This window comes from Cryptococcus neoformans, chromosome 2 (assembly GCF_000149245.1).
Source record: "Cryptococcus neoformans var. grubii H99 chromosome 2, complete sequence".
Taxonomy (NCBI): Eukaryota; Fungi; Basidiomycota; class Tremellomycetes; order Tremellales; family Cryptococcaceae; genus Cryptococcus; species Cryptococcus neoformans.
Window position 1 is genome coordinate 250,294 of NC_026746.1, and position 19,707 is coordinate 270,000.

The 19,707-nt window shown below is 47.5% G+C and overlaps 9 protein-coding genes; 4 read left to right on the top strand and 5 right to left on the bottom strand.

Moving 5' to 3' along the window:
- Positions 1-10: 10 nt before the first annotated feature.
- On the bottom strand, positions 11-1,325 carry CNAG_06711 (signal recognition particle receptor subunit beta). XM_012192293.1 has 4 exons: positions 1,104-1,325; positions 954-1,051; positions 668-897; positions 11-614 (listed from the first exon to the last, which is right to left on the bottom strand). The coding sequence occupies exons 1-4, from the start codon at positions 1,267-1,269 to the stop codon at positions 101-103; spliced, it is 1,008 nt and encodes a 335-aa protein (XP_012047683.1). The 5' UTR covers positions 1,270-1,325; the 3' UTR covers positions 11-100.
- Positions 1,326-1,463: 138 nt separating this feature from the next.
- On the top strand, positions 1,464-3,371 carry CNAG_06710 (hypothetical protein). XM_012191747.1 has 5 exons: positions 1,464-1,642; positions 1,703-1,761; positions 1,903-2,100; positions 2,163-2,249; positions 2,303-3,371. Exons 1-5 carry the CDS (start codon positions 1,609-1,611, stop codon positions 2,366-2,368), a joined length of 444 nt encoding a protein of 147 aa, XP_012047137.1. The 5' UTR covers positions 1,464-1,608; the 3' UTR covers positions 2,369-3,371.
- Positions 3,372-4,280: 909 nt separating this feature from the next.
- Positions 4,281-8,148, top strand: CNAG_06709 (hypothetical protein). The gene is made up of 3 exons (XM_012191748.1): positions 4,281-4,381; positions 4,434-4,540; positions 4,593-8,148. Exons 2-3 carry the CDS (start codon positions 4,454-4,456, stop codon positions 8,091-8,093), a joined length of 3,588 nt encoding a protein of 1,195 aa, XP_012047138.1. The 5' UTR covers positions 4,281-4,381; positions 4,434-4,453; the 3' UTR covers positions 8,094-8,148.
- On the bottom strand, positions 8,054-9,644 carry CNAG_06708 (dCMP deaminase). XM_012191749.1 has 7 exons: positions 9,460-9,644; positions 9,342-9,407; positions 9,100-9,275; positions 8,779-9,046; positions 8,543-8,720; positions 8,400-8,493; positions 8,054-8,348 (listed from the first exon to the last, which is right to left on the bottom strand). Exons 1-7 carry the CDS (start codon positions 9,568-9,570, stop codon positions 8,192-8,194), a joined length of 1,050 nt encoding a protein of 349 aa, XP_012047139.1. The 5' UTR covers positions 9,571-9,644; the 3' UTR covers positions 8,054-8,191.
- Positions 9,645-9,771: 127 nt separating this feature from the next.
- CNAG_06707 (hypothetical protein) lies at positions 9,772-11,650 on the top strand. The gene is made up of 5 exons (XM_012191750.1): positions 9,772-10,014; positions 10,074-10,184; positions 10,257-10,640; positions 10,703-10,851; positions 10,922-11,650. Exons 3-5 carry the CDS (start codon positions 10,319-10,321, stop codon positions 11,171-11,173), a joined length of 723 nt encoding a protein of 240 aa, XP_012047140.1. The 5' UTR covers positions 9,772-10,014; positions 10,074-10,184; positions 10,257-10,318; the 3' UTR covers positions 11,174-11,650.
- On the bottom strand, positions 11,431-13,333 carry CNAG_06706 (proline-, glutamic acid- and leucine-rich protein 1). XM_012192292.1 has 3 exons: positions 12,793-13,333; positions 12,331-12,713; positions 11,431-12,251 (listed from the first exon to the last, which is right to left on the bottom strand). Exons 1-3 carry the CDS (start codon positions 13,015-13,017, stop codon positions 11,855-11,857), a joined length of 1,005 nt encoding a protein of 334 aa, XP_012047682.1. The 5' UTR covers positions 13,018-13,333; the 3' UTR covers positions 11,431-11,854.
- A 637-nt stretch (positions 13,334-13,970) lies between these two features.
- On the bottom strand, positions 13,971-15,042 carry CNAG_06705 (hypothetical protein; the record flags this gene model as incomplete). Its single annotated transcript, XM_012191751.1, has 4 exons — position 15,042; positions 14,365-14,926; positions 14,223-14,308; positions 13,971-14,155 (listed from the first exon to the last, which is right to left on the bottom strand). The coding sequence occupies exons 2-4, from the start codon at positions 14,715-14,717 to the stop codon at positions 13,971-13,973; spliced, it is 624 nt and encodes a 207-aa protein (XP_012047141.1). The 5' UTR covers positions 14,718-14,926; position 15,042.
- An 11-nt stretch (positions 15,043-15,053) lies between these two features.
- Positions 15,054-16,747, bottom strand: CNAG_06704 (hypothetical protein). XM_012192291.1 has 6 exons: positions 16,730-16,747; positions 16,426-16,675; positions 16,208-16,374; positions 16,032-16,149; positions 15,631-15,966; positions 15,054-15,567 (listed from the first exon to the last, which is right to left on the bottom strand). Exons 2-6 carry the CDS (start codon positions 16,501-16,503, stop codon positions 15,331-15,333), a joined length of 936 nt encoding a protein of 311 aa, XP_012047681.1. The 5' UTR covers positions 16,504-16,675; positions 16,730-16,747; the 3' UTR covers positions 15,054-15,330.
- An 807-nt stretch (positions 16,748-17,554) lies between these two features.
- The window catches only part of CNAG_06703 (hypothetical protein), a gene marked incomplete at its 3' end in the record, with an annotated part of 2,178 nt that continues 25 nt past the window's right edge, over positions 17,555-19,707 (top strand). Inside the window, exons 1-4 of the mRNA XM_012192290.1 lie at positions 17,555-17,977; positions 18,041-18,923; positions 18,972-19,193; positions 19,254-19,707. The exon at positions 19,254-19,707 is cut by the window's right edge and continues 25 nt beyond it. Of these exons, the coding sequence (XP_012047680.1) occupies positions 17,627-17,977; positions 18,041-18,923; positions 18,972-19,193; positions 19,254-19,707 (1,910 nt within the window). The 5' untranslated portion in view covers positions 17,555-17,626. The remainder of the gene's footprint in view (positions 17,978-18,040; positions 18,924-18,971; positions 19,194-19,253) is intronic.

The following is a 19,707-nucleotide window of genomic DNA, read 5'->3' on the forward strand; positions in this document are numbered from 1 at the left end:
TGTAGTAAGGCCGTGCTGTATATGTCGCATATGCAAGATAGATGTTTATGCAACCACGGTCTTCAACAGAGCATGACAACCAACAAAAGACCCCAGTGCATTAGATGTCCCACAAAAATGCCTTTAACTCATCCAAGCCATTACCACTCTCTGTTTCTGGCTTCCCTTTAGTCGCGCCTAATCCACTCGCTCCCCACTCAACCTCGACGCCCTCCACATCTTCCCATTTAAAGGGCCCCTTCCCACCCCAGATAAGGCTCTCATCGTCATCACCTTCATCTTCTCCCGCAACATCCCCGGCTCCTCCGCCAAACAGCTTGCTGAAGAAACCACCCGACGTCCCAGCAACTTTTCCGATCCCCTCAATCTTCCCACCTGTTCCTCCACGCGTAGACTTGAGTCTGTCCATTTCTCGGGTGAGAATAGATCTGAGACGGTCGGTAGAGGCTGTGAGGGTGGAAGAAGGGATTTCTGGAGGGCAGTGGCTGGGCGAGGGCGTGGGGCGAGCGAGAAGATCGGCCTTGTGGGCGAGCAAGAGCAATTTGGGAGGAGGAGCGGAAGGGGGGAGTCGAGCAGAAACATTGGAAAGTGCTGTGAGAATAGGAGGGAGTTGCCTGGACAGATCTTTAATCATGGAAACAGAACGATATAGGAACAGAACACTCACTCGGCTACCCCAGATGCGTTGCGGACGATACCTTGGATATCCATCACAAATACAACCCCTGCAGAGTCGGCAATGTATTTCTTGACTTCGTCTCGCAATCTAGGATGTCCAGGGATATCGATCAAGCGGATCTGTTTCTTTTGGCCGTCTTCATACGGCGAGTCAAGATCGAAAGTGGTGTCGGAGGGAACAATCGAGGTGTGGGTTTGGGGATAAATGCCATGAATTAGCTACAAAAGAGCATCAGTATTGATAGACTACATAGAGATCCACAAAGTTGAATAACCTTGGTAAACAAACTAGTCTTGCCTCCGTCGGACGGTCCGACGAGAAGGACTGTTGCAGGACCATTCCGCTTGTTAGTTTTCTTGCCCTGACGGAAAACTATTCCAGGAGATAAGTGATGAATATTGCATCGGAATGGCATTCAACTCACAGGTAAGGAAAAGCAGCAACAGTGCCAATCCACCCGCTGCAGCCACAAACTTGGGATCCTGGAGGAGCGGATGAGCGAGCAAAGCTGTGAGGGAACTGGCCTCTGGAGATATTTCGCTTTGAGGTTTGATAGAGATAGCCGGATCGGCCATCCCTGGATGAGACATGACGGGTTAAGTAAACTGGAATGTGAGGTGTGGATCGTTGACAAGACAAAAGGAATGAGATAGACCTGCTTCAGTCCTTGTCTGGCTCCTTCTGTGGTTACACATACCTGTCCCGATCCGTGTCTGTAACCCCTACGGATCACGTAATTTGTTTGTTCCCTGAACCCGAGCTCCGAGCAGCCCATCGGACGCGCTCATTATAGGCTCGACACAAGCCCCTCGACGCCGGGTGTCGAGCCTACGCTCATTCCATACCGTATCTCAGCGAGCTTCGTCGTTGTTGTCACTATATTCGCTGTTATATATCTATACCTTTTCTGATCCTCATAGACATCCATCATGGCCGACGTAACCGACTCCAAAATCGCTGAAGGTATGTGTTTCAATCCTTGAACACATTCGACGCTTTGCGCTGACACCTCTCCTTCAACAGCTTACGAACAAATAAGGAGTAACGGGAGCGAGGAGTCCTGGATGCTGCTCGACTATGAGGTATGCATCTAAACCAATGTAATCACCATTCCGGAATATCTTGGGCTGACTATTTCATTCTGCCCATGCTCTCCGTATTGTTCACTATACCTTTTCGGTTCAAACTCTCCGTTGGCGTGGTGTCATATCATTGACATCTAGTCTGAAAAGTCCAACAAGCTCGTCCTAACCGCTACCGGGAAAGGTGACCTTTCGGAACTCTCTGCCCAACTTAAACCTGAGAATGCTTCATTCGCCTACGCCAAGGTTCGATACGAAAACGATGAGCACTCTTTCCGGGAGAAGTTCATCTTGGTCATTTGGATCGGCGAGAATGTCAAGGTTATGAGGAGAGCAAGAGTACGTCAAGGCAGTTGATTTTTGATTGTATACATTAGTCTCTAATGTTCAGTTACTCACAGGTCTCTGTGCACGCCGCGGATGTCAAGAAGGTCTTGCGAACATACTCTATCGAAATTTCAGCCTCAACCCCTGCCGACCTTGAACAGGTGAGGGCATATAAGTTTCCAAATTAGATAGAAGTACGCTAATGTATCTTCAGGATGATGTCGTGACCCGTTTACGACGAGCTGGTGGAGCCAACTACGACCGATCCAAGTTCGACTAGAAACAGTATTGAGAAGCTGGCATTGGGATTTGAGATGTAACACAGACATACATCATTATGGGCAAGACCCGACAATCTATACTTGGACTGTTGCGCAATTATGATTAAGGATACTCCTTGTGAGTACAAGGAAGGGGAAGAATCGGCACGGGCGACCGCATATCAACATTGCATGGTGACGGGAATGTATTTAGACAGCCTTTTTGCTGTTTACTAACGCGGAAACTGACATATTATCTGGCGCTATACCCCAAGATTTTCAGTGAAGCGAGCAAAATTGACTATGAGAAGGTATCCCTGGGCTCATGAACGCGATGAACTACTGAAATGAAAAGAGACAGTAAAGATGCGAAAGTGAAAGGTGTTAGTCAAAATGATATCGCGGAGCGGCTCATCGGCTCATTGTGTTCCCATAACGATGCAAAACAAAACTCGCAAAGCCGTGAGTAGCAACAGCCGCTTTTACCATGACTTGGAACATGGTTTCAAAATGGAGAGAATCTAAAGCATAATTGATTCATGGTCATGGATGCATTGCTGCATTACTACTGGCGGAAGACGCTGAAAAATTGCGCGACGGAGAGGGGGACGAGAGAAAGACGGAGAGGTGATTTTGGGGTGCAGAGGAGAGAAAGGGAGAGGGAAGGAGGCGAAGGAGGAAGGGTAGAAGGACCGTGCGCGGAGGCGTTAGGGAGGAAAGAGCTCCGTGCGGAGGGTACAGGGAAAGTGTAATGAGAAATGAGAAAGATGAGTCAGCTCGTAGAGCTGAAGAAGATATAAAAGGCGTAGTCCTTCGGGTAGATAAAATGTATAGCCCCAAACACCTTAGTCTTCTCAAACCGTCGAGCTAGTACGACGATAGACAAACTATCGACGACACGAAACTAAAGTAGCATCAGGTGTTTCTATATGAGGACAATGGCATCGTTACATCCTCGCTCTTCAATGGTCTACTTAAAGACACGTTTGAGGCGATCCGCTCTGTTTTCAAATTGGCCGGAGTGATAACTTCCACAAGTACGCATTGCTTGGTGCTGCACAAATCATCTCTGGCTCCGATTTCCCAGCCCTTCTCATATCCAACCACATCCGTTATACTCAGGCGAAAGAGAGGATGATAGTAGGTCGTCAGGAAATAGTCTCTTGTGCTACTTTCTGCTATTATGTCCGGCCTAGATGGATAACTCGGATGAGAATGTTACCGAAACGAAGTTGACCATCTTCATCAACTTTTGGGTGGTGGGTTCTTTTGCTATCGATATCATGCATATATCACCTTAATTCTTTTGGCATTATCATAATATTTTATTAGCTTTGTTTGAACCATTGTATCTCATAGGAAGTTGATAACCGCGTTTCTTGTTCATTAACGTCTTGTTCAAGCCGTTCTCGTCAAAGAGGAGGCGAACTGTAAGGCACGGAGGGAGAGAAGGAAGGTTTAACAGAAGGAGAGAAAAGATGAGGGACGGAAAGAATGGAGAAATTGGGGTGATAGAAATTAACCCGAGGAGAAATTAAAGAGCAGAGACAGAGAGAAGGGGAGAAGAACCAGATCAGAAGGGGCCCTCGGGAGATCAGAGTCGGAGGAGAGAGAAATTCGCTAGCTTCCAAAACCCCATATAAGTTCCCCGACTGGACTAAACCGTGGTCAAATAGGTGGAGTTGTTCGATGAGAGGCGTATCGGGTGCGGGAGCAAGTCCTGCTATCATATAGTTGCGGAAGCGAGCCGTGAGGCTTCCTCGTATATATTCCATCCGATAAAGAGAATACTACAATTGACGCGACGGATGGACGGATGACTTACTTTAATCGAAGAGAGCGAGCGTGATGATGGGTTCGGTGATGCCCGCCGTGGTCAATGGCCGCATCAACGTTTGAGATGCAGCTGCCTCGATCATCTCGATCTTTCCGGGCAGCTTGGTATTAACTTAATACCGGCCGTAATTGTAGCGAAAAGAGCAGAGTGAAGAGCACGGCAGAAAGCAGAGTATCCATCTATAATCTATCACATTGTACGTAATCCCTTTCTACACATCGTCCCCGCTCACACCTACTATACTGTAGGACACAAAGGAACACCCGCCATGTCTTTTCTCCCGGCCCGCCCCTCCTCGTCCCCGTCAATACACCCAATCGCAGCAAGGCAGGCCAGGATGAATACGTTTCAGAAGGCAAGTCATGTTCCATTGCAACCCATTCGTGGAGGCTAACGGTGCCACACAGGTCAAGCCCATATGCGTTGCTCTCATGGGCATAGCAGCCCAGACACCCACGCCATATTCTGAACATCACAAGCTCATAGATAAACTCTACGCTGCTATATCCACCGTCCCATCTAGCACCATAGATCCTGCAGTTATCAACTATGTCCTCTTCCCCATCACCAATATCATGCGTCAATCCAATCCTGCCTGTCTCCCCGATAACTTTTTAGAAGCAGCCTTCAATCTCCTCACGTTCATGGTTGGGACTTGGAGGAAATGTGATGGAGGGATAGATGTGATAGCTTGGGAGCAGCTTTGGAGGTTTAGCGTCGCAGCGGTTGGACCGAAGGTTGTGAGCAGAGAAAAGGACAAGGGCAAGGGGAAAGAAATCGGTCAAGAGGTCCAGCTCAACGCCGTCAAACTGATGGCCGCCCTTCTTTATCCCTCAACAGAAAATCCTTCCACTTCATACCCATCCGCAGTAATGCTCGAGAAAGTTGCCAATCCAAAATCTCCCTTGCTGCCGACTTTATTTCAAACAATCACTCTTCTTCTCGAGACCGTCCTGCCATCTCCACCCTATTTACAACTCCAACTCTCATCTCTCGGACTGCTCAGACGCCTGATACAGTCATACCTACCCGGGAAACATCAGGTCCTTGCCGCTCTTTTACCAGGGACTGTGAGCGCTATGGCGAAGTTGATAAATACCGAGGGCAAGAATCTCAAGGGCGAGGCTGCGCTGGAAAGTGCAGGTCTAATTGAGATTGTGGTCACTTTGACTTTGAACGACCATGACCTTCAAGGACTCGGGGTCCTCAGACCGCCTGCCGAACATCTAAGTCAATTGGCCGAGGAGTGGGAGGCCGCAAATATCTCTACCGACGAGTCACCCCCGCCTTCACCGGCTCCTAGCAGCACCTCTATTGCTCCAAATCCCTTTCCGCCTCTCACTGCCTCCTATCTATCTTTCACTGCCACTCAGCTATTGTCTGCCATCCCCCCAGTGCTATTCACCCTCGTGCCTCATTCTTCAGATCTCGCACGCACTGCGGCTTCATCCTTAGCATCTTCACTCATTGAAAAATGCTCTGAATCCCTTCCTCTTCTCCGACCTCGTGCCCTTACATGTCTTTTACTCTTATCTCAAGATACTTTCGACCCTGTCCGTCACGATGCTCGTCGAAAACTTAGACGATTACTTTCTACAGAGACGTCCACTCTCTCGCCGACCCTTGTCGATCTTCTTAGCGATGCAGTCAACTCCCTTCCGCGTCTCGTGACATCCCAACAAGACACCAAAGTAGATGAAATCGTTCGACTAGTAACTGCTATTGCAGAGGCTTCTGCCGAGCTTTCGCGTAGTCGAAAACACCCAGCAAGGGGCAATGCGATCGCGGAGCTGTTAGGACCAAATGGGAATGTAGAGAGATGGAGTTGGGCCTTGCTGGATTGTCTCGAGTTTGGGAAACCTTCCGGATGGAGTGCAGCTGCGGGAACAGCAGAAAGAGCTGCTCGGTTGGGGTGGGAAGGTGGATTAAGTCAAAGTAGCAATTTGCTGTTGATGAATGGGACGGCGGACGAGCAGGTTGAGGATGAAGCAGAGGCGTCGCGCAGTTTCCCTCGTTTACCCCTGCGTTATGTCGAATCTGAAGCGACAGCTCACAGGATGGGGGAGATGCTATCGGCATTGGGGTCAGCAGCCGAGGAGGCGGCTCTTTACTCGGTCGAGTATTTTGTCAAGTTTTCCAAAACTAACAAAAGAAAGCATACTGTCAAAGCCGTCTCATCATTGTGGGTAGCGGATAGATTGTTGTCCGGCGTTATGGTGTCACAACTAGAAGGAGCTGAGGGAAAGACCAGCAGGGCTACGAGGAAAATGGCTAGGGAGGTTGTCAAAACGGTTATTGCTATGGAAGAAGATGGAGAGGAGGAAGAAGAAGAAGATTTCGGGTACGATCAGGAAGATGCTTCGGCATTAATTCCTATTGAAAGGACCAAGGGCATCGACACCCTCACCACTCTTCTCGATCGTAACCCTTTACCCAATTCCCATACGGCCGCAGAAACTCGACGCCTTCATCTCCAAGCTCAACAGTCGCTTCTTACCTCACTCTCGCTCCAGTCGCTCTCCCTATCAGCTCACGTCCTATCATCCTCCTTCCGTCCTCTGCTTCTCACCACGCTCTACATCATTCTCTCTCAGCTTGCTTCACCGCATCTTATCGTACAATCGTACGCATCTCTCACCTTATCCCATGTCGCTCAATACACTGGGTATGTATCCCCAGCAGCTCTCGTCCTTGACAATGTAGATTATGTCATCAATGTCGTCACCCAACGCCTTACATACAAGCGCCTTTCGGCTACCGCGCCTCTCGTGCTTATCGCTATGATCCGGCTTGTGGGGGAGCCAATCGTACCTCTTGTTCACGACGTCGTAGACGAAATCTTTGATGCTTTGGATGACTATCATGGATATGAAACAATGGCGAGCAGTTTGCTTGCAGTGCTTGTGACTCTTATCGACGTGATGAGCAAGAAGGTGAAGTTGGAAGCAGAAGAATCAGACCAGGAACGAAAGAAGAAAGCGGGAGAATTTAGTAGGATAGGCAAGGCGCCTGATCCAACTGGCGATTTTGCAGAATTCGGGAAATGGTGGGAGGAGAAGGCTCAAAGGAGTCAGGAAATTGTCAGCGAGATTCTAGAGAGAGCTCCGCAACACGCTTGGGGCAAAGACGAAGCGGTCAATGAAGACCAGGATGAAATGACTGGGGAGAACGATGCCAAGATGGATGAAGTTGAAGTACCTGCCACTCGATCTCAACAAGTCGCCACTCGAATCCTCACGAAGGCTCTATTTTTCCTTACCCACCGCTCTCCCTTTCTTCGATCAAAGGTTCTCTCCCTTATCGCCAACTCAGTACCGATTCTTGCCCTGGGGAGCCGGGAACCGGATCTTCTCCCTCTTATCCATGATTCTTGGTCAAGCATCCTCAATCGACTAGATGATCCTGAGCCATATGTGGTAGTTGAGGCTGCAGAAGTCATTGCCAGTCTTTGCGAGCATGTTGGGGATTTCATGAGCAAGAGAGTATTGGAACATGCCTGGCCAAGGTTGCTCAAGCTGTTGAACGATCAGCGCGAATTGGATAGGCGATCTGCCCTCGCTAGGCGCGGCGGAATGGGGACTGAAAGCTCGTTTACAGTGTCTCACCGTCTACATATTGCCATCTTCAACGTAGCAATTTTTGTCGCTCGAGAAGTACCGGTCGCAGACAACGTTTTGTGGGAGATGATGCTGTCTTTCAGAGCCTTTATTGATGACCGAGTGCATGAGGAGCTGCGTGGGAAGGCGATGGGGCTCTACGTAGAGCTGGGAAAGAGGGACGGCGACGCCTTGTGGATTGTGCTGAATGGAACTTTGGGGAATGGAGTTGCTGGGGACGCTTGGGAGTATCTTAGTCGGGCGAAGTTGAATATTGAACGATGTGCATCTATTCTGTTGAAAGCCATCTAGAACGTTGCGTTTTGTAAGCATATAATATATGTATCAACATGCATGATTACAGAAAAAAACCTCTAAAGCGCCCAAAACGTCGCAAAATGTCAGGTGTATCACCAAATTTCGTTCGGTAGATGAAGCTGTCGCAGTATGACACCGCCCTCTTTAAGCACCCTGGCGGAAGCTTCATCCATGCTGTAACTCTGATTGTAGACAACTTCTCGAACGCCACATTGTACGATTTTGACAGAACAACGGAGGCAAGGACATCTATTGCCCATCAGTAATGAAAGGGAATTTGAGTAAGACATGTCAGCTCACGTGTTGCAATAAATCACCGAATCATCGCCAATACGCTCCCTCCCCGCCTCCAACAAAGCATTCTCTTCTGCATGTAAACATAAACACTCATTCACTATCGCGCAATTCAGCATGTAGTAACTTCAGCATGATGGGATACTCACGAGCTTCCCCTCCTCTTGCACTGCCATTACATCGAGAGCATCCCCCCTGATTGCAATTTCGAGTGCCCCTTGGAGTGCCATTATAACCTGTCGACAGAATTCGCTTCGATCTCACAAGCAAAGCCCCTACTCGTCGTTTCATGCAATTTGAGCGTTCTGACGCCAAAGACGCTAAAGTCTATAGAGTTCGGGTCGGTGTCAGCGTTTGTGACATGAGTGTGATGGGTCAAACGCACCATGAAGTAAGTGTCCCATCCAGGCCTTAGCCTTTCCTCATCCAGAAGATCGAGGCGATCAAGGTACCAGTTCAGGGCAGAGACATCCGTGAAATTATTGTCAACATGAACATGGGCAAGCGTGAGGATGCGCCGGAAGTCTGACATGAATTGACCCTGGGCAAGAACTGGGAGAGCATGAATTTGTGCGGAGGGAAGGCCGTGGAGTAATGAGTCGTGAGCGTCAATGAAATCTTCGAGGGTTATATTTCTTCCTTCTTCTCCAACCCTGAGACTAGATGTTAGCCATAGGTTTCCAATTCTTGCATAAAGATAACTCGCCTAGCTCGTTCACGTTCGAATCTCGCACGCAAAGGGCCGTCCACACTGACCAGTAAGAAGAATGGTCGCTTGAGAAAAAGGTCTATTTCTTCATAGGTCCGGAGATCTGTAGTGACAAAATGTGAAAGCCAGTTGCGGGTAACGTGGTCGAGGAGATCGGAAGCATTGGCAAAAAGCTAAGACAATGGTCAATCATTGCAGACGTCCGCAATGTCAAAGTAAACTAAGGCCGGAATCCGTACAGTTGCTGTAGACTCAACATCAAGCTTTCCAATGCCGTCGGTTACACCATTCATGGTCCCCGCAAGCTGTCTCTCATTAGCGTTCGGCTGCACGAATTAGAGCTGATCATATACTTACTTGTGCCTTCCCCTTGTTTAACCGCAAGTGCTTGAATCCATATTTCTTTTCAAGATACTGAAGTACGGTCCGCTTTCCCGAAGATGGGGTGCCGATGATTGCGATGAACATGGTGAGCTATAAATGAGCCCAGAAAGAGTTATTGGGAAGTAATGGTATGACGGAGGAGAATGAATGAAACGTCGATAGGAACTCGGTTTTTCAACAGCTTCGACGCGTTTTGTCGCGTCACGCGAGTTTTTTTAAGTCCCAGGAAGAGAAGATGTTTTGCTTTGCAATTCCGCGGCAAAAACATCTCTGCCAATCCTTCCTCATTTCTCGTAGAACCTGTTTTAGTCGTAGATCCTCTTTTTTATCCTGAAATGGTTCTCGACAAATGCCCAAAGGCCGGCTGCCACGTGACGGTCAAACGTAAGGGATGGAAACCTTTTCGTATGGTTTACGGGCTGGATCATAACATCAAAGTTGTCAGCCTTCAATATATTTGCGCAGAGCATGGGTTCTATTCGCCATCTGCAGATACTTATTGGGAGGAATGTATGTCATGGGAGAAAGGCGAGTTTCTACCCATCTGTACCAGCCAGAGTTATTAAAGGGCGTAACCAATCAAACAGGTCTTTTGCCTCATTTCCTTGCCAAAACTGCCGTGACGAGGGAGCTCTACGACCTCATTGCGGAGGTACAACCCAAAAGCTCAGTGAATCAGCTTGTGGAAAATATACACTGTCAGTTTTGTTTGAATTTTCTGTGTGGCTTTTTTATGAATTAACGATTTGATTAATTGACACATGCTTCAGAGCTGCACAGCAGACGACTTGAAACCGGGTTCTATGTCGCTGCTCTTCGCGAGCGAACTCGGATGTCATTCTTCAACAAATCGGCTGCACCTTTCCCTATGATACTCCAACGAGCCCAGGTCAAGAAGGATGATGAACCAGCTGCTGTAAGAACAGGTGTAAGAACAGGTGTAAGAACAGGTGTAAGAACAGGTGTAAGAACAGGTGTCTCTGGAGATAATACCGCCGAATTGAGCGGAAACACCTCGACCGGAACAAGCGGAAACGACAATGAAATTGCTATTAACCCGAGTCCTTCTTTTGACAGTGTTCGAGCATGCTATGAAGACTCTGCGGCAAGGCAGCGCGAACATGAAAGCTCACAATACATCCGTACTTTGTCAGGTTCGTTCACTCTCTTTCTCGATCTATCTTTCACCATTCTGGCGCAAACTCACCTCACACAGGTCTTATCACCGCCGTTGACGCGACCATGAAGGTTGCAAACAAAACTTCAGTATATTCACGTACAAACAATGGCAAGATGCAGGTTGTAAACCCGTTCGCTGGAGGCTTGCTTACAGGAGTCAATGAAGATAAAGAATTAATGTTTCGGGTGAGCTCTACATTACTACTTCCACGTAGCAATAAAGCTAGAGTGTGTCGCTGACGTGTGACGAAACCAGGAATTTCTCCCAAACAAATCCCCTGCAGAAATGCAAGGACCGCTTCTCGAATTTGCAGAAAGATGTCATCTGCTTGGTCAAGATTTCAGTGAGCTTGGTGAAGTCGTTGCTGACCGTTGCTGTGACTTCCGTCATCACATTCACGAGGCGTTACCCGAGGTCTCTGTTGTCCAAGACTTCTATCAAGTCAAGGAATTATGCGGACTTTACCAGCCAATCCCGATCACCGTCATGCTCTTTCTACAGGTTTGACCAAAGCGATTGTGCCTTCATGGGCGAATAAAAAAGGCAGCCCAGCTCAATATCGGCCAATTGCGGAGTAGTTGACTAGAATGGATGATTTGAGAAGCCACTTCATGTCCATATCTATCGCTACTCCTATATTCAGGTCGGCTTTCGATATCCAGGTCGAACATGTGAGGGGCGGCTGCCTGCAACGTCGTCATCCTCATTTACCCTCTCACACAAGTGGTAACGAGAACTGGCACAAGCGTCTTGGAGATTTGGTTCGAGACAATGCATCCAGCTTGACAACGATCCAGGATCTACCAGCGGATGGTATCTTGCGGTACAATGTGAAGATTGACATTTACAATCTCTCGCAGCCTGCCGATTCACCATCACGACAGTTCCGTTCTGCCCTAGCTAGTTCCCATCATGTATTTGCCATGAATAACCTTTTGCGTCAAAGAGAGGCCTTATATGGGGCACCTCAACCACTACTTTTGGATGTCATCAACCAATAATTACAATGATGAATGTTGAATTGCTTTTAATGAAAGAGAAGAGCAATGATGAGAAGACGATTGTCATTGCACATCACCGATGATCAGAAGTTTGTATACTACATCTCTACCTCTGTCGTTCGACCTTCATACTCAGATTGCCCTCGTCGACTGTGCGCTCAAAGTGGTGTAATCTACGTCCTCGTTGTTAGCTGTCTTCCTCTTCCTCCTCTTCCTCCTCTTCCTCCTCTTCCTCCTCTTCCTCCTCTTCCTCCTCTTCCTCCTCTTCCTCCTCTTCCTCCTCCTCTTCCTCCTCTTCCTCCTCTTCCTCCTCCTCTTCCTCCTCCTCTTCTTCTTCTTCTTCATTTTGACTTTGCTCCTCACTATTGAGCTCAATGCGTTCTTTCGTGATATCCACAACATCACGGTCCATGTCCTTTAGAGCTTTCCGCATGTTGAAGTTCTGCAATTCTTCCATATCGAATTGAGGATGGAGAAGAACTTCGTCAACTAACTTCTGTACGCTTTTGATGGACAATCCACCGGTCTGAAGTAAGACCCAATCCAGAAGCAGTGTCCGTGACTGATTGCGAAGAGGACTAAGGCTATGTATTTATATTCATCAGCAACGTTTCCACATCTTACAACACCGCTCATTGATACACAGTGGAGCTGGAGGCTTACCTGACCAGACTTTTGTCTTGACCTATATCCCCACCCGAAGCAGATCCGTTCTCATCTTGAGTTGCCCCATAGTTCTGCGGACTGCCGTGGCTATCTATATTATATCCTTCACTTCCTTTCTGGTATCCTGGCAGCATTTTACGGAAAAGGCCAAACTCATTGGGTGCCCCAGTAACATGCCATACGGCATCGCAATCAGCTTGCCCTGGGGTATCTCCGGATATAGGATCAGGGTCGGTAGGTTCGTTGCCAGGGTGATTGTAGCGGTTTTGGTTGCTTGATGTGAAATCTTCGAAGCCTCTGGGAGCATGTCGTCGTCTTCCAAATGAAGATGGTGTTAGAGAATCAATCTGATTATTGACCACCGATGGTTCAGGTGGTTGCTACAGTATCCATAATGGTCATTGTTAGTTACATAGTTATCTTTGATTTTGTATGGACAGAGTGAGAGGTGCGACACACATTGTCATCTGTCTCTGTGACTGTCACATAACCTTTCCGCCTGAGTTGTGGCTGCGCTCTTTTCTTTCGCAAAGAGGCGATTTTGTCCATAAACTTCTCTCCATTCCGAGCAGAAGCCGCAAGGGCACACAGTTCTTTGTTGTGTCGCTGTCCTGTCTTGAATCTGGATTTACAAAATGGACAAGACTGTGAACGATAGGGTTTGGATATGTTGGCTGTTCTCATCTCGAAAGTAAGCAATGCTATACACTCAGCTTTCTACTATGCCAGGACGAAGACTAGAAGTCTGCAAGAATAGTCTATATGGGATGGGCTTGGTTTTGTGCTACAGTGGGCACGTGCTTGAACATAGTGGTCCGTGCCATCGATATCCCCAAAAAATGAGTCGCATGTGACTCGTGCACCCACCACGTTTATGCCCCCAACAAGGATATCTTTTCTTTTTTTTATTATTCTACAGTCTTTCTGTTTCTTATTCTACAGCAACTTGCACGATGCCTACCAGAAAGCAGCCTCCCACCAAGAAGAGGCCACAGGTCGCACCGAGAAGTGGATGCATGCGTCGCAAATATTGTCAAACCTAGCGCAAATTCCAATTTGCGCGATCTTATTTCGCCGTTATTGATTTATTCCCGATCAGGCATTATTGTGTCTCGATCATGCCTATAGAAACATATGATCAAAAAGACTTCCATTAATACTGTTCTGATCAAGCCCATTAACTAATTAATCTTACAGTCTAGTCAATGATCGTATGCAGTAGTTAATTGCTCTCAGATGATGATGCTTATGATGCTCATTCTATTGATATCCGTAGTAGCGGTGTGACTTTTGGACTATGCATACATCTTCCTCTATTCTTCAAGCAACCCAAGGCCAATCATCTGAATTAATGGATGAATTATTCGTCGCAATTGCCGCACGCATTTTTGTCTCCTTGTCCGTCTGTTGCTCAAAGCTTCCTTGCTTACGACTGCGTGCCACCGCTCCCTGCACACTGTCAGTTGTGTTGAGTTCTAGGTTACTTATGATGCATAGAGAAAGGAGAAGAAAGACTAGTCAAGAAAAAAGGTATAAGATTGTCCCATCCGTCAACCGAGTCCTTCCTCGCTTTCCCTGGCCTTTCCCCTGAACCTCCAACACATCACACGTACTCGCACACTGCAACAAGTTGACGATCAATCTTCCTCCATTCGAAGCCACAGCTCTCGCATTTCTTGGTCAACTGGATCGTCTTCTTCCTCCATCAGCTCACTGTCATCTTCATCGGACCGGTAGTCACTTTCGTTGTGGCCGGCACCTGCATTGGCATTCATCATGTCATCTGCGCCAGTGCCTGAGTTTTGATTGTTGGTTTGGACCACTAAATCACCGTCCCGATCGTCAGTAAGTCGCGACCGTCTAGCATAGTACTAATGAGCCATCCTTACCTGTGCTAAAGGTTTCGTTTTCCCGTCCTTTCTGTTGATGGCCGACACCTCCTAGAAAACGCATCATAATGTCTGGGTTGACATACCTGAAACCACACGGGTCATAGTAAGTTGCCTGCTACTTCCTTGCGAATAGACTTACGCAGAAAGATAGAAACTTTTCCACGATTGCAAGCCATCGTCAGATTGATACATGCCATCCTTGAAGCAGGGTATCAAGTGACAAGCCTGGAGCACACAAGTGGGGTCGATAAAACCATGCGCGTCCGGACCCTCCATCCACTTTAACTGACACATATGTTTTGCATCTAAAGGGTTTCTCCAATCTCCATCCGTTTCATACCATCTTACCCAAATTACCGGCAAGCTATGCTTTTCCACATCGTTCATAGTGACCAAACCTGCTTTACATTTTTTGTAGATGTCGACATGGAATATCCTCATTACTCGCGAAAAGAGAAAAGGTTGATTCTCATCCGCGGGACCCTGCAGCATGACACCGATGGGTTTGAGATTAGGGTTGATGACGTCGTAGGTCTTTCCATATTATATTTCGTGTGGAAAAGGCGAGGAGTATTGTGCCAAAAGATTTTGTCATCAATGATAGAAATCATATCACGTTGGCCTGCAGTTATATCATCGCTAGTAGCGTGCTCGGGGAATAACCGGCGGACAACGTGAGACAGGAGTATGTTGCCAAAGCACTAACATTGAGAATTACAGATTGGGGGGGGGGGGGCGGTTATTCAAGTGATAAACATGGATGTATGACTCCGATCAGTTGTATGTCATTTGTCACGAAAAATGATTATCTCTCACCTTAAGTTCTGGGAAACTCAATGCCCTTTCCATCAAATCACCAATGTACTTGTTAAATGAATGATGAGGACTGGTACGGATGCTCAGCTTCCTATCTAACCAAGGTCAGATGAGGAAAGCCATCCAGTACCAAGCTACTATGGACTTATATATCTATCTACGCTCGCCACTACAAGTTAAATGATATAATCCATCCACCTCGCTAATCCGTAAGCACACCATCGATGACTTGATCTGACATCATGGCCTCTTTTCTATATTACCCAATCTCCACTTCGCTACCATCCTCTCAACAGTACTCAGGTTGGCGCTTGTCCATTGCCAGTTGGAAGGCTTGCTCATAGGAGGGGTCCCCCAAATTATCTCTTTGCAAGTCTTCTTGAACATTTGACATGGCGTGGATCATTCTATGCTGTTGGACGATTGCCCTCTGTTCTTGCACACGAAGGCCAAGCTGTTGTGTTCCAGACCTAGTTTTATTCGTGACATTATAGAGACGTTTTAATCGCCTGTGCTCAGATTCCCCCTGACGGTAGGCACCCCAAAGATATCAGCTGTTTCCGTTGATGTCCGGTGACTTGACACTCACGAAAGCAGTCGTAAAATTATCAAGAGGCCCAAGCCTCCGGATTGAAGCCGTCAAATGCCCAAGCATATGGAACTTTGGTGTGGCGTAGGCGTACATCGGCATGTTCTTGTCGGGGCTTGTTAATCGGGTTGAATCGCTAAGGGAATGCGCTTGCTTGCTTAGAGAAAGTGCCAAACGACTAAACTCTCCAATTTCTCTGTCCAGAAGCCGAATAGTCCTTTCCGTCTGCTGGTCTAGATAGGCAAGATTATACACGATTGACAATTTGAGGATGAGAGGGATGATTATTTTCTCGATAGATGGGTTAAATAGTCCTTCAATTACTGGGATCAAACACTGAAAAAGAAAACCATTTTGGGCAAAAATAAGTGATGAGAACCAACGATTGTAGTGACACATACCTTCAGAAGACATTCCCAGTCATGCGCGGTAAGCTTCTTCAACCCGGAAGCTTGCTGAGGAACTTGCTGAGGAAAAGCTCGAATATCATTGCGGCCAAAGCTTGCTATTTGTGCAAACCTATACACTCATTATTAGCATAATACATGAGTTGGTATGCGTTTCATATAGCGATTACCGTCGATCAACTTTGCTGGTATGACCATAGAACTGAGCCATTTCAATGGCATATGTAACTAAGTTTTTGGCGACGCCTAAGTTGAGTTCATGCATGATATCGTTGGGAAACAGTGCAAAGGCATTGCGTTTGATACCAAACTGCTGGAACTCTTCGGTGGATGGGGACTATAAGGCCACATTAGAAGCCCAGAATCAGTTGTTTGCTCACAAACTTACCAGTATTGGTTTAGAAGAAAATGGCTTGAGGATCCCCTTCACGTACGCCCCTCCAACTGCGTCTCCATTCTCAAACATATTCTTCCTCAACTTCTTCACCAGCCTAACATACTCTTCATCATCAATGCGGGCCTTACGGGTGCGATTATTGGTGTCTCGCCGACTGCCTAATGCATATGTGTCGATCTTTGGGATTAAACAGAGTGGGCAAGGGTGGGCGCTTTGGTGTGACAGGCCCGTTATTAGGCATCTAGGGATGGCTAGTCAGCAATCAAGCACTAGGGGTGACAAAGGATTTTTTCACTTCTCTGGATGTCCGCCGAATAATAGTGGATTCTGGAGAAATGTCACGAGCCTGCACGAAGTAGAAGAAACGAGAGATCATAAGAGGGAATTACGTAATGAAGGAAAGCAAGATTGTTTCAGATAAGAAGGTCCAGCTGGACCTCCGAGAAAAGAACTGGACCTCCAACTGGACCTCCAGCTGGGCCTCAAGGGATATGAATAGATTTCTGTAGAAGTATATAAAGGGGAGCTCTGTCCTCGATCTTGATCTTCTTCCCCTCGAAGATCAATATTTCATAAGTTACTTTGCGAAAAGGTCCTCGAGCTCCCAGTGCTCGCTCTCGTCTTACCGTGCACCACCTTCGACATAAACTTACTCCACTAGTATATAAGCTTGCCTGATCTTCCCAAGCGGATATACCTCCGTCCTATACCATACGCCAACAGACAAGTGTCAAGAGGTATATCATACATATACCTCATTGCTTAGTTAAACTACGGCTTTCTATCTCGTCTCCAAGGCCGGACCTTGTTGGGGACGAGTCGTAACATTATGCAACCATCCTAGTATTGAGTGTAGCCTATGGCTCGCTATGGGTCTTTGTATTATAGGTCTCTGTAGCAATGGTGTAACTTGTCATTGAAACCAGGCATCAGCGCAGGAGACTGGGGGCAGAATTGGAGATCAGGTTTGTGTGATCGAACTCCTTTACAATCTAAGCCTAATCCTCATTACAACTCTCCTTCTCCCGGCTCTTACCTTACATTACGTAATATTCCATTCCCGTACCGAACGGCCCAATAGCACTACAAAGGCCAAAGCACCGCCATCCAAGTCTAAAGTCTAACTTGGTTTTTCCTTTTTGTTCATTCTATTAGCATTCAATCATCCACTCAGCAAATCACTGCCTCAACCATGTCCTTCACGCCCGGTCATCCCGCTAACGCAACATATCCTTCGCCCTTGTGCTATGTTCCCTTCGATATCAACCAACTATATTCAGTCCCTAATGTGGTGGCCATCAATTCTCTTTCTGAGATACGTAAAAGAAATATGCTTGAGCAACTAGGGATGGCTGCTCGATATCGGACGATCGCAGACGAGTCGGACGCCAGCACCAATTACCTTTTTTATTTCTATTCCTTCATTGGTTCGAGCGGCATACCGCCATATTTTCAATATGATAATTATGATATGTCACGTCAGGAATTTATGGGACGACAATGGTCCGATATAGATGTGGTCAAAGAGTTCAAACGACCGGAAGTGAGTTCTTTCAAGATATTAGATGAGCTCAAAATATCTGACACGTTTCGATATCTTTTCTAGACGGCGAAAAGCGCAAAAGATGGCCGTGCGTCATCCATTTCTTTTGATAGATCGATATCTAAAATTAAATCCATTACTGAAACGTCGACCGAGAAGGGGGCGACCACACCGGATTTCGTGTTCAGGGTTCGTAGAGGCGGTGTCGTTGAAAAGGTCTGCGGCGTAGGCGAACTAAAATGGCGTACTGAATCGGAAAGAGAGCAGCAGCGCAATTCTTTCTATTACGACTGCAAGGAAGGCATTTTCCAGTCCGTCTGGTATGTCGTCGCTGCCTTCGACCTGTTTAAGTGCCGACTCGGATTTACGATTGTCGATTGGAGCTTCTGTCGACTAGCGATGATGATGGATGAGGCGGGCAGGAATGTTGTCGTCTTGGAGGCCAATGATAAAGCTGTGAAGAAATTCCACTCTCAATATGGAGATGCCCTTTCGGCCAACGACTTGGATAACCTTGAAGAGGTGTGGAGCGATATGCCCAATACGCTGTTTACTGAAGACTGGGAAATCGATCAAGAGGCTAGAGATCGCTTTGAGGGTACTATTTTGCTCATAATTGCGGCAGTGACATCGGATTTTTCTCCGGTCTCCCCACAATCATCGAACGATAGTCCTTTACCTCTCGGCATTCCAAGCGAGAACCACGTCCCTGTGGACGGTCATGCCAAAGAAGGGGCCATCGCATTGCACCATAGAAAGCATTACCACGGTAGACGCTACAGTGTGAAGGCGAAGGTGACCGAAAGTGCAGGTGAAGGTGGTAACAAGAAGGGGAACGCCAGCGACGGTGCTAGTGGCGGTGGTGGGGGAGGCTTTGGTGGTGGTGGAGGTTCAGGCAATGGCAAGGAGGGTGGAGGATCAGGAAATGGAGGCAATAGAGGTTTGGGTGAGAATCCGGCTCCACGAAGGTCTTCGAGGCTGAATTCAAATGCAGCTCAAAACAATCCACCCAGCAACAGGCACAATAATGTAGCTAACTTTGATGTTCTGAGCAAGGCGGAATCTACGGAAGAGATCGAGGAGTATGGGGAAAAAATGGAGGAAGATACGGAAGAGATGAAAGAAGGTACGGAAGGAATGGAAGAAGGTACGGAAGGGGTGGAAGAAGATACGGATGGCCATATGGCGAAAGAACTGGTGGATGCTTGGAGAACTCGTATGTATCGTCTCATTTAGCTTCATGAACGGAGTGGCTTATGATACTAATTTATCTCAGAGGTGTCCATCGCGCGCATGAACGAGGGGCTCCAACCTGTTCCTTACGGTCCTCCTTCCCCTTCAACATCTGGCAAGTTTTCTCTCCCCCCTTCGTATGCAGAGGGCCGTCATCAATTCGCAGCGTCGAGCCAAGCTTTCGTCCCACTCCTTACCCCTCCTATTTCACCTGACGGCGCTAAGTTTGGCGGTTCCAACCATGACTATCGTGCGACCCAAAGCACCGTTGACTTTTCCAAGGCTATCGAGGACTTGTCTCGGGCTATCGAGCTAGATGCCAGTGGTCATAAGCCTTTTTGCCTTTCAGAAATCGGCGAGGTTGACATTTCAGAGGACGATGATCCGGCTCTTCAGGATCCATTTGGCCATATTAAAGCGCACTTTCCTCGCGGATTGGGTTTCCGACTCTTGACGCGTGGAGAGATGGACATTGTCTTCGCGAGGGTCGCCTGTGG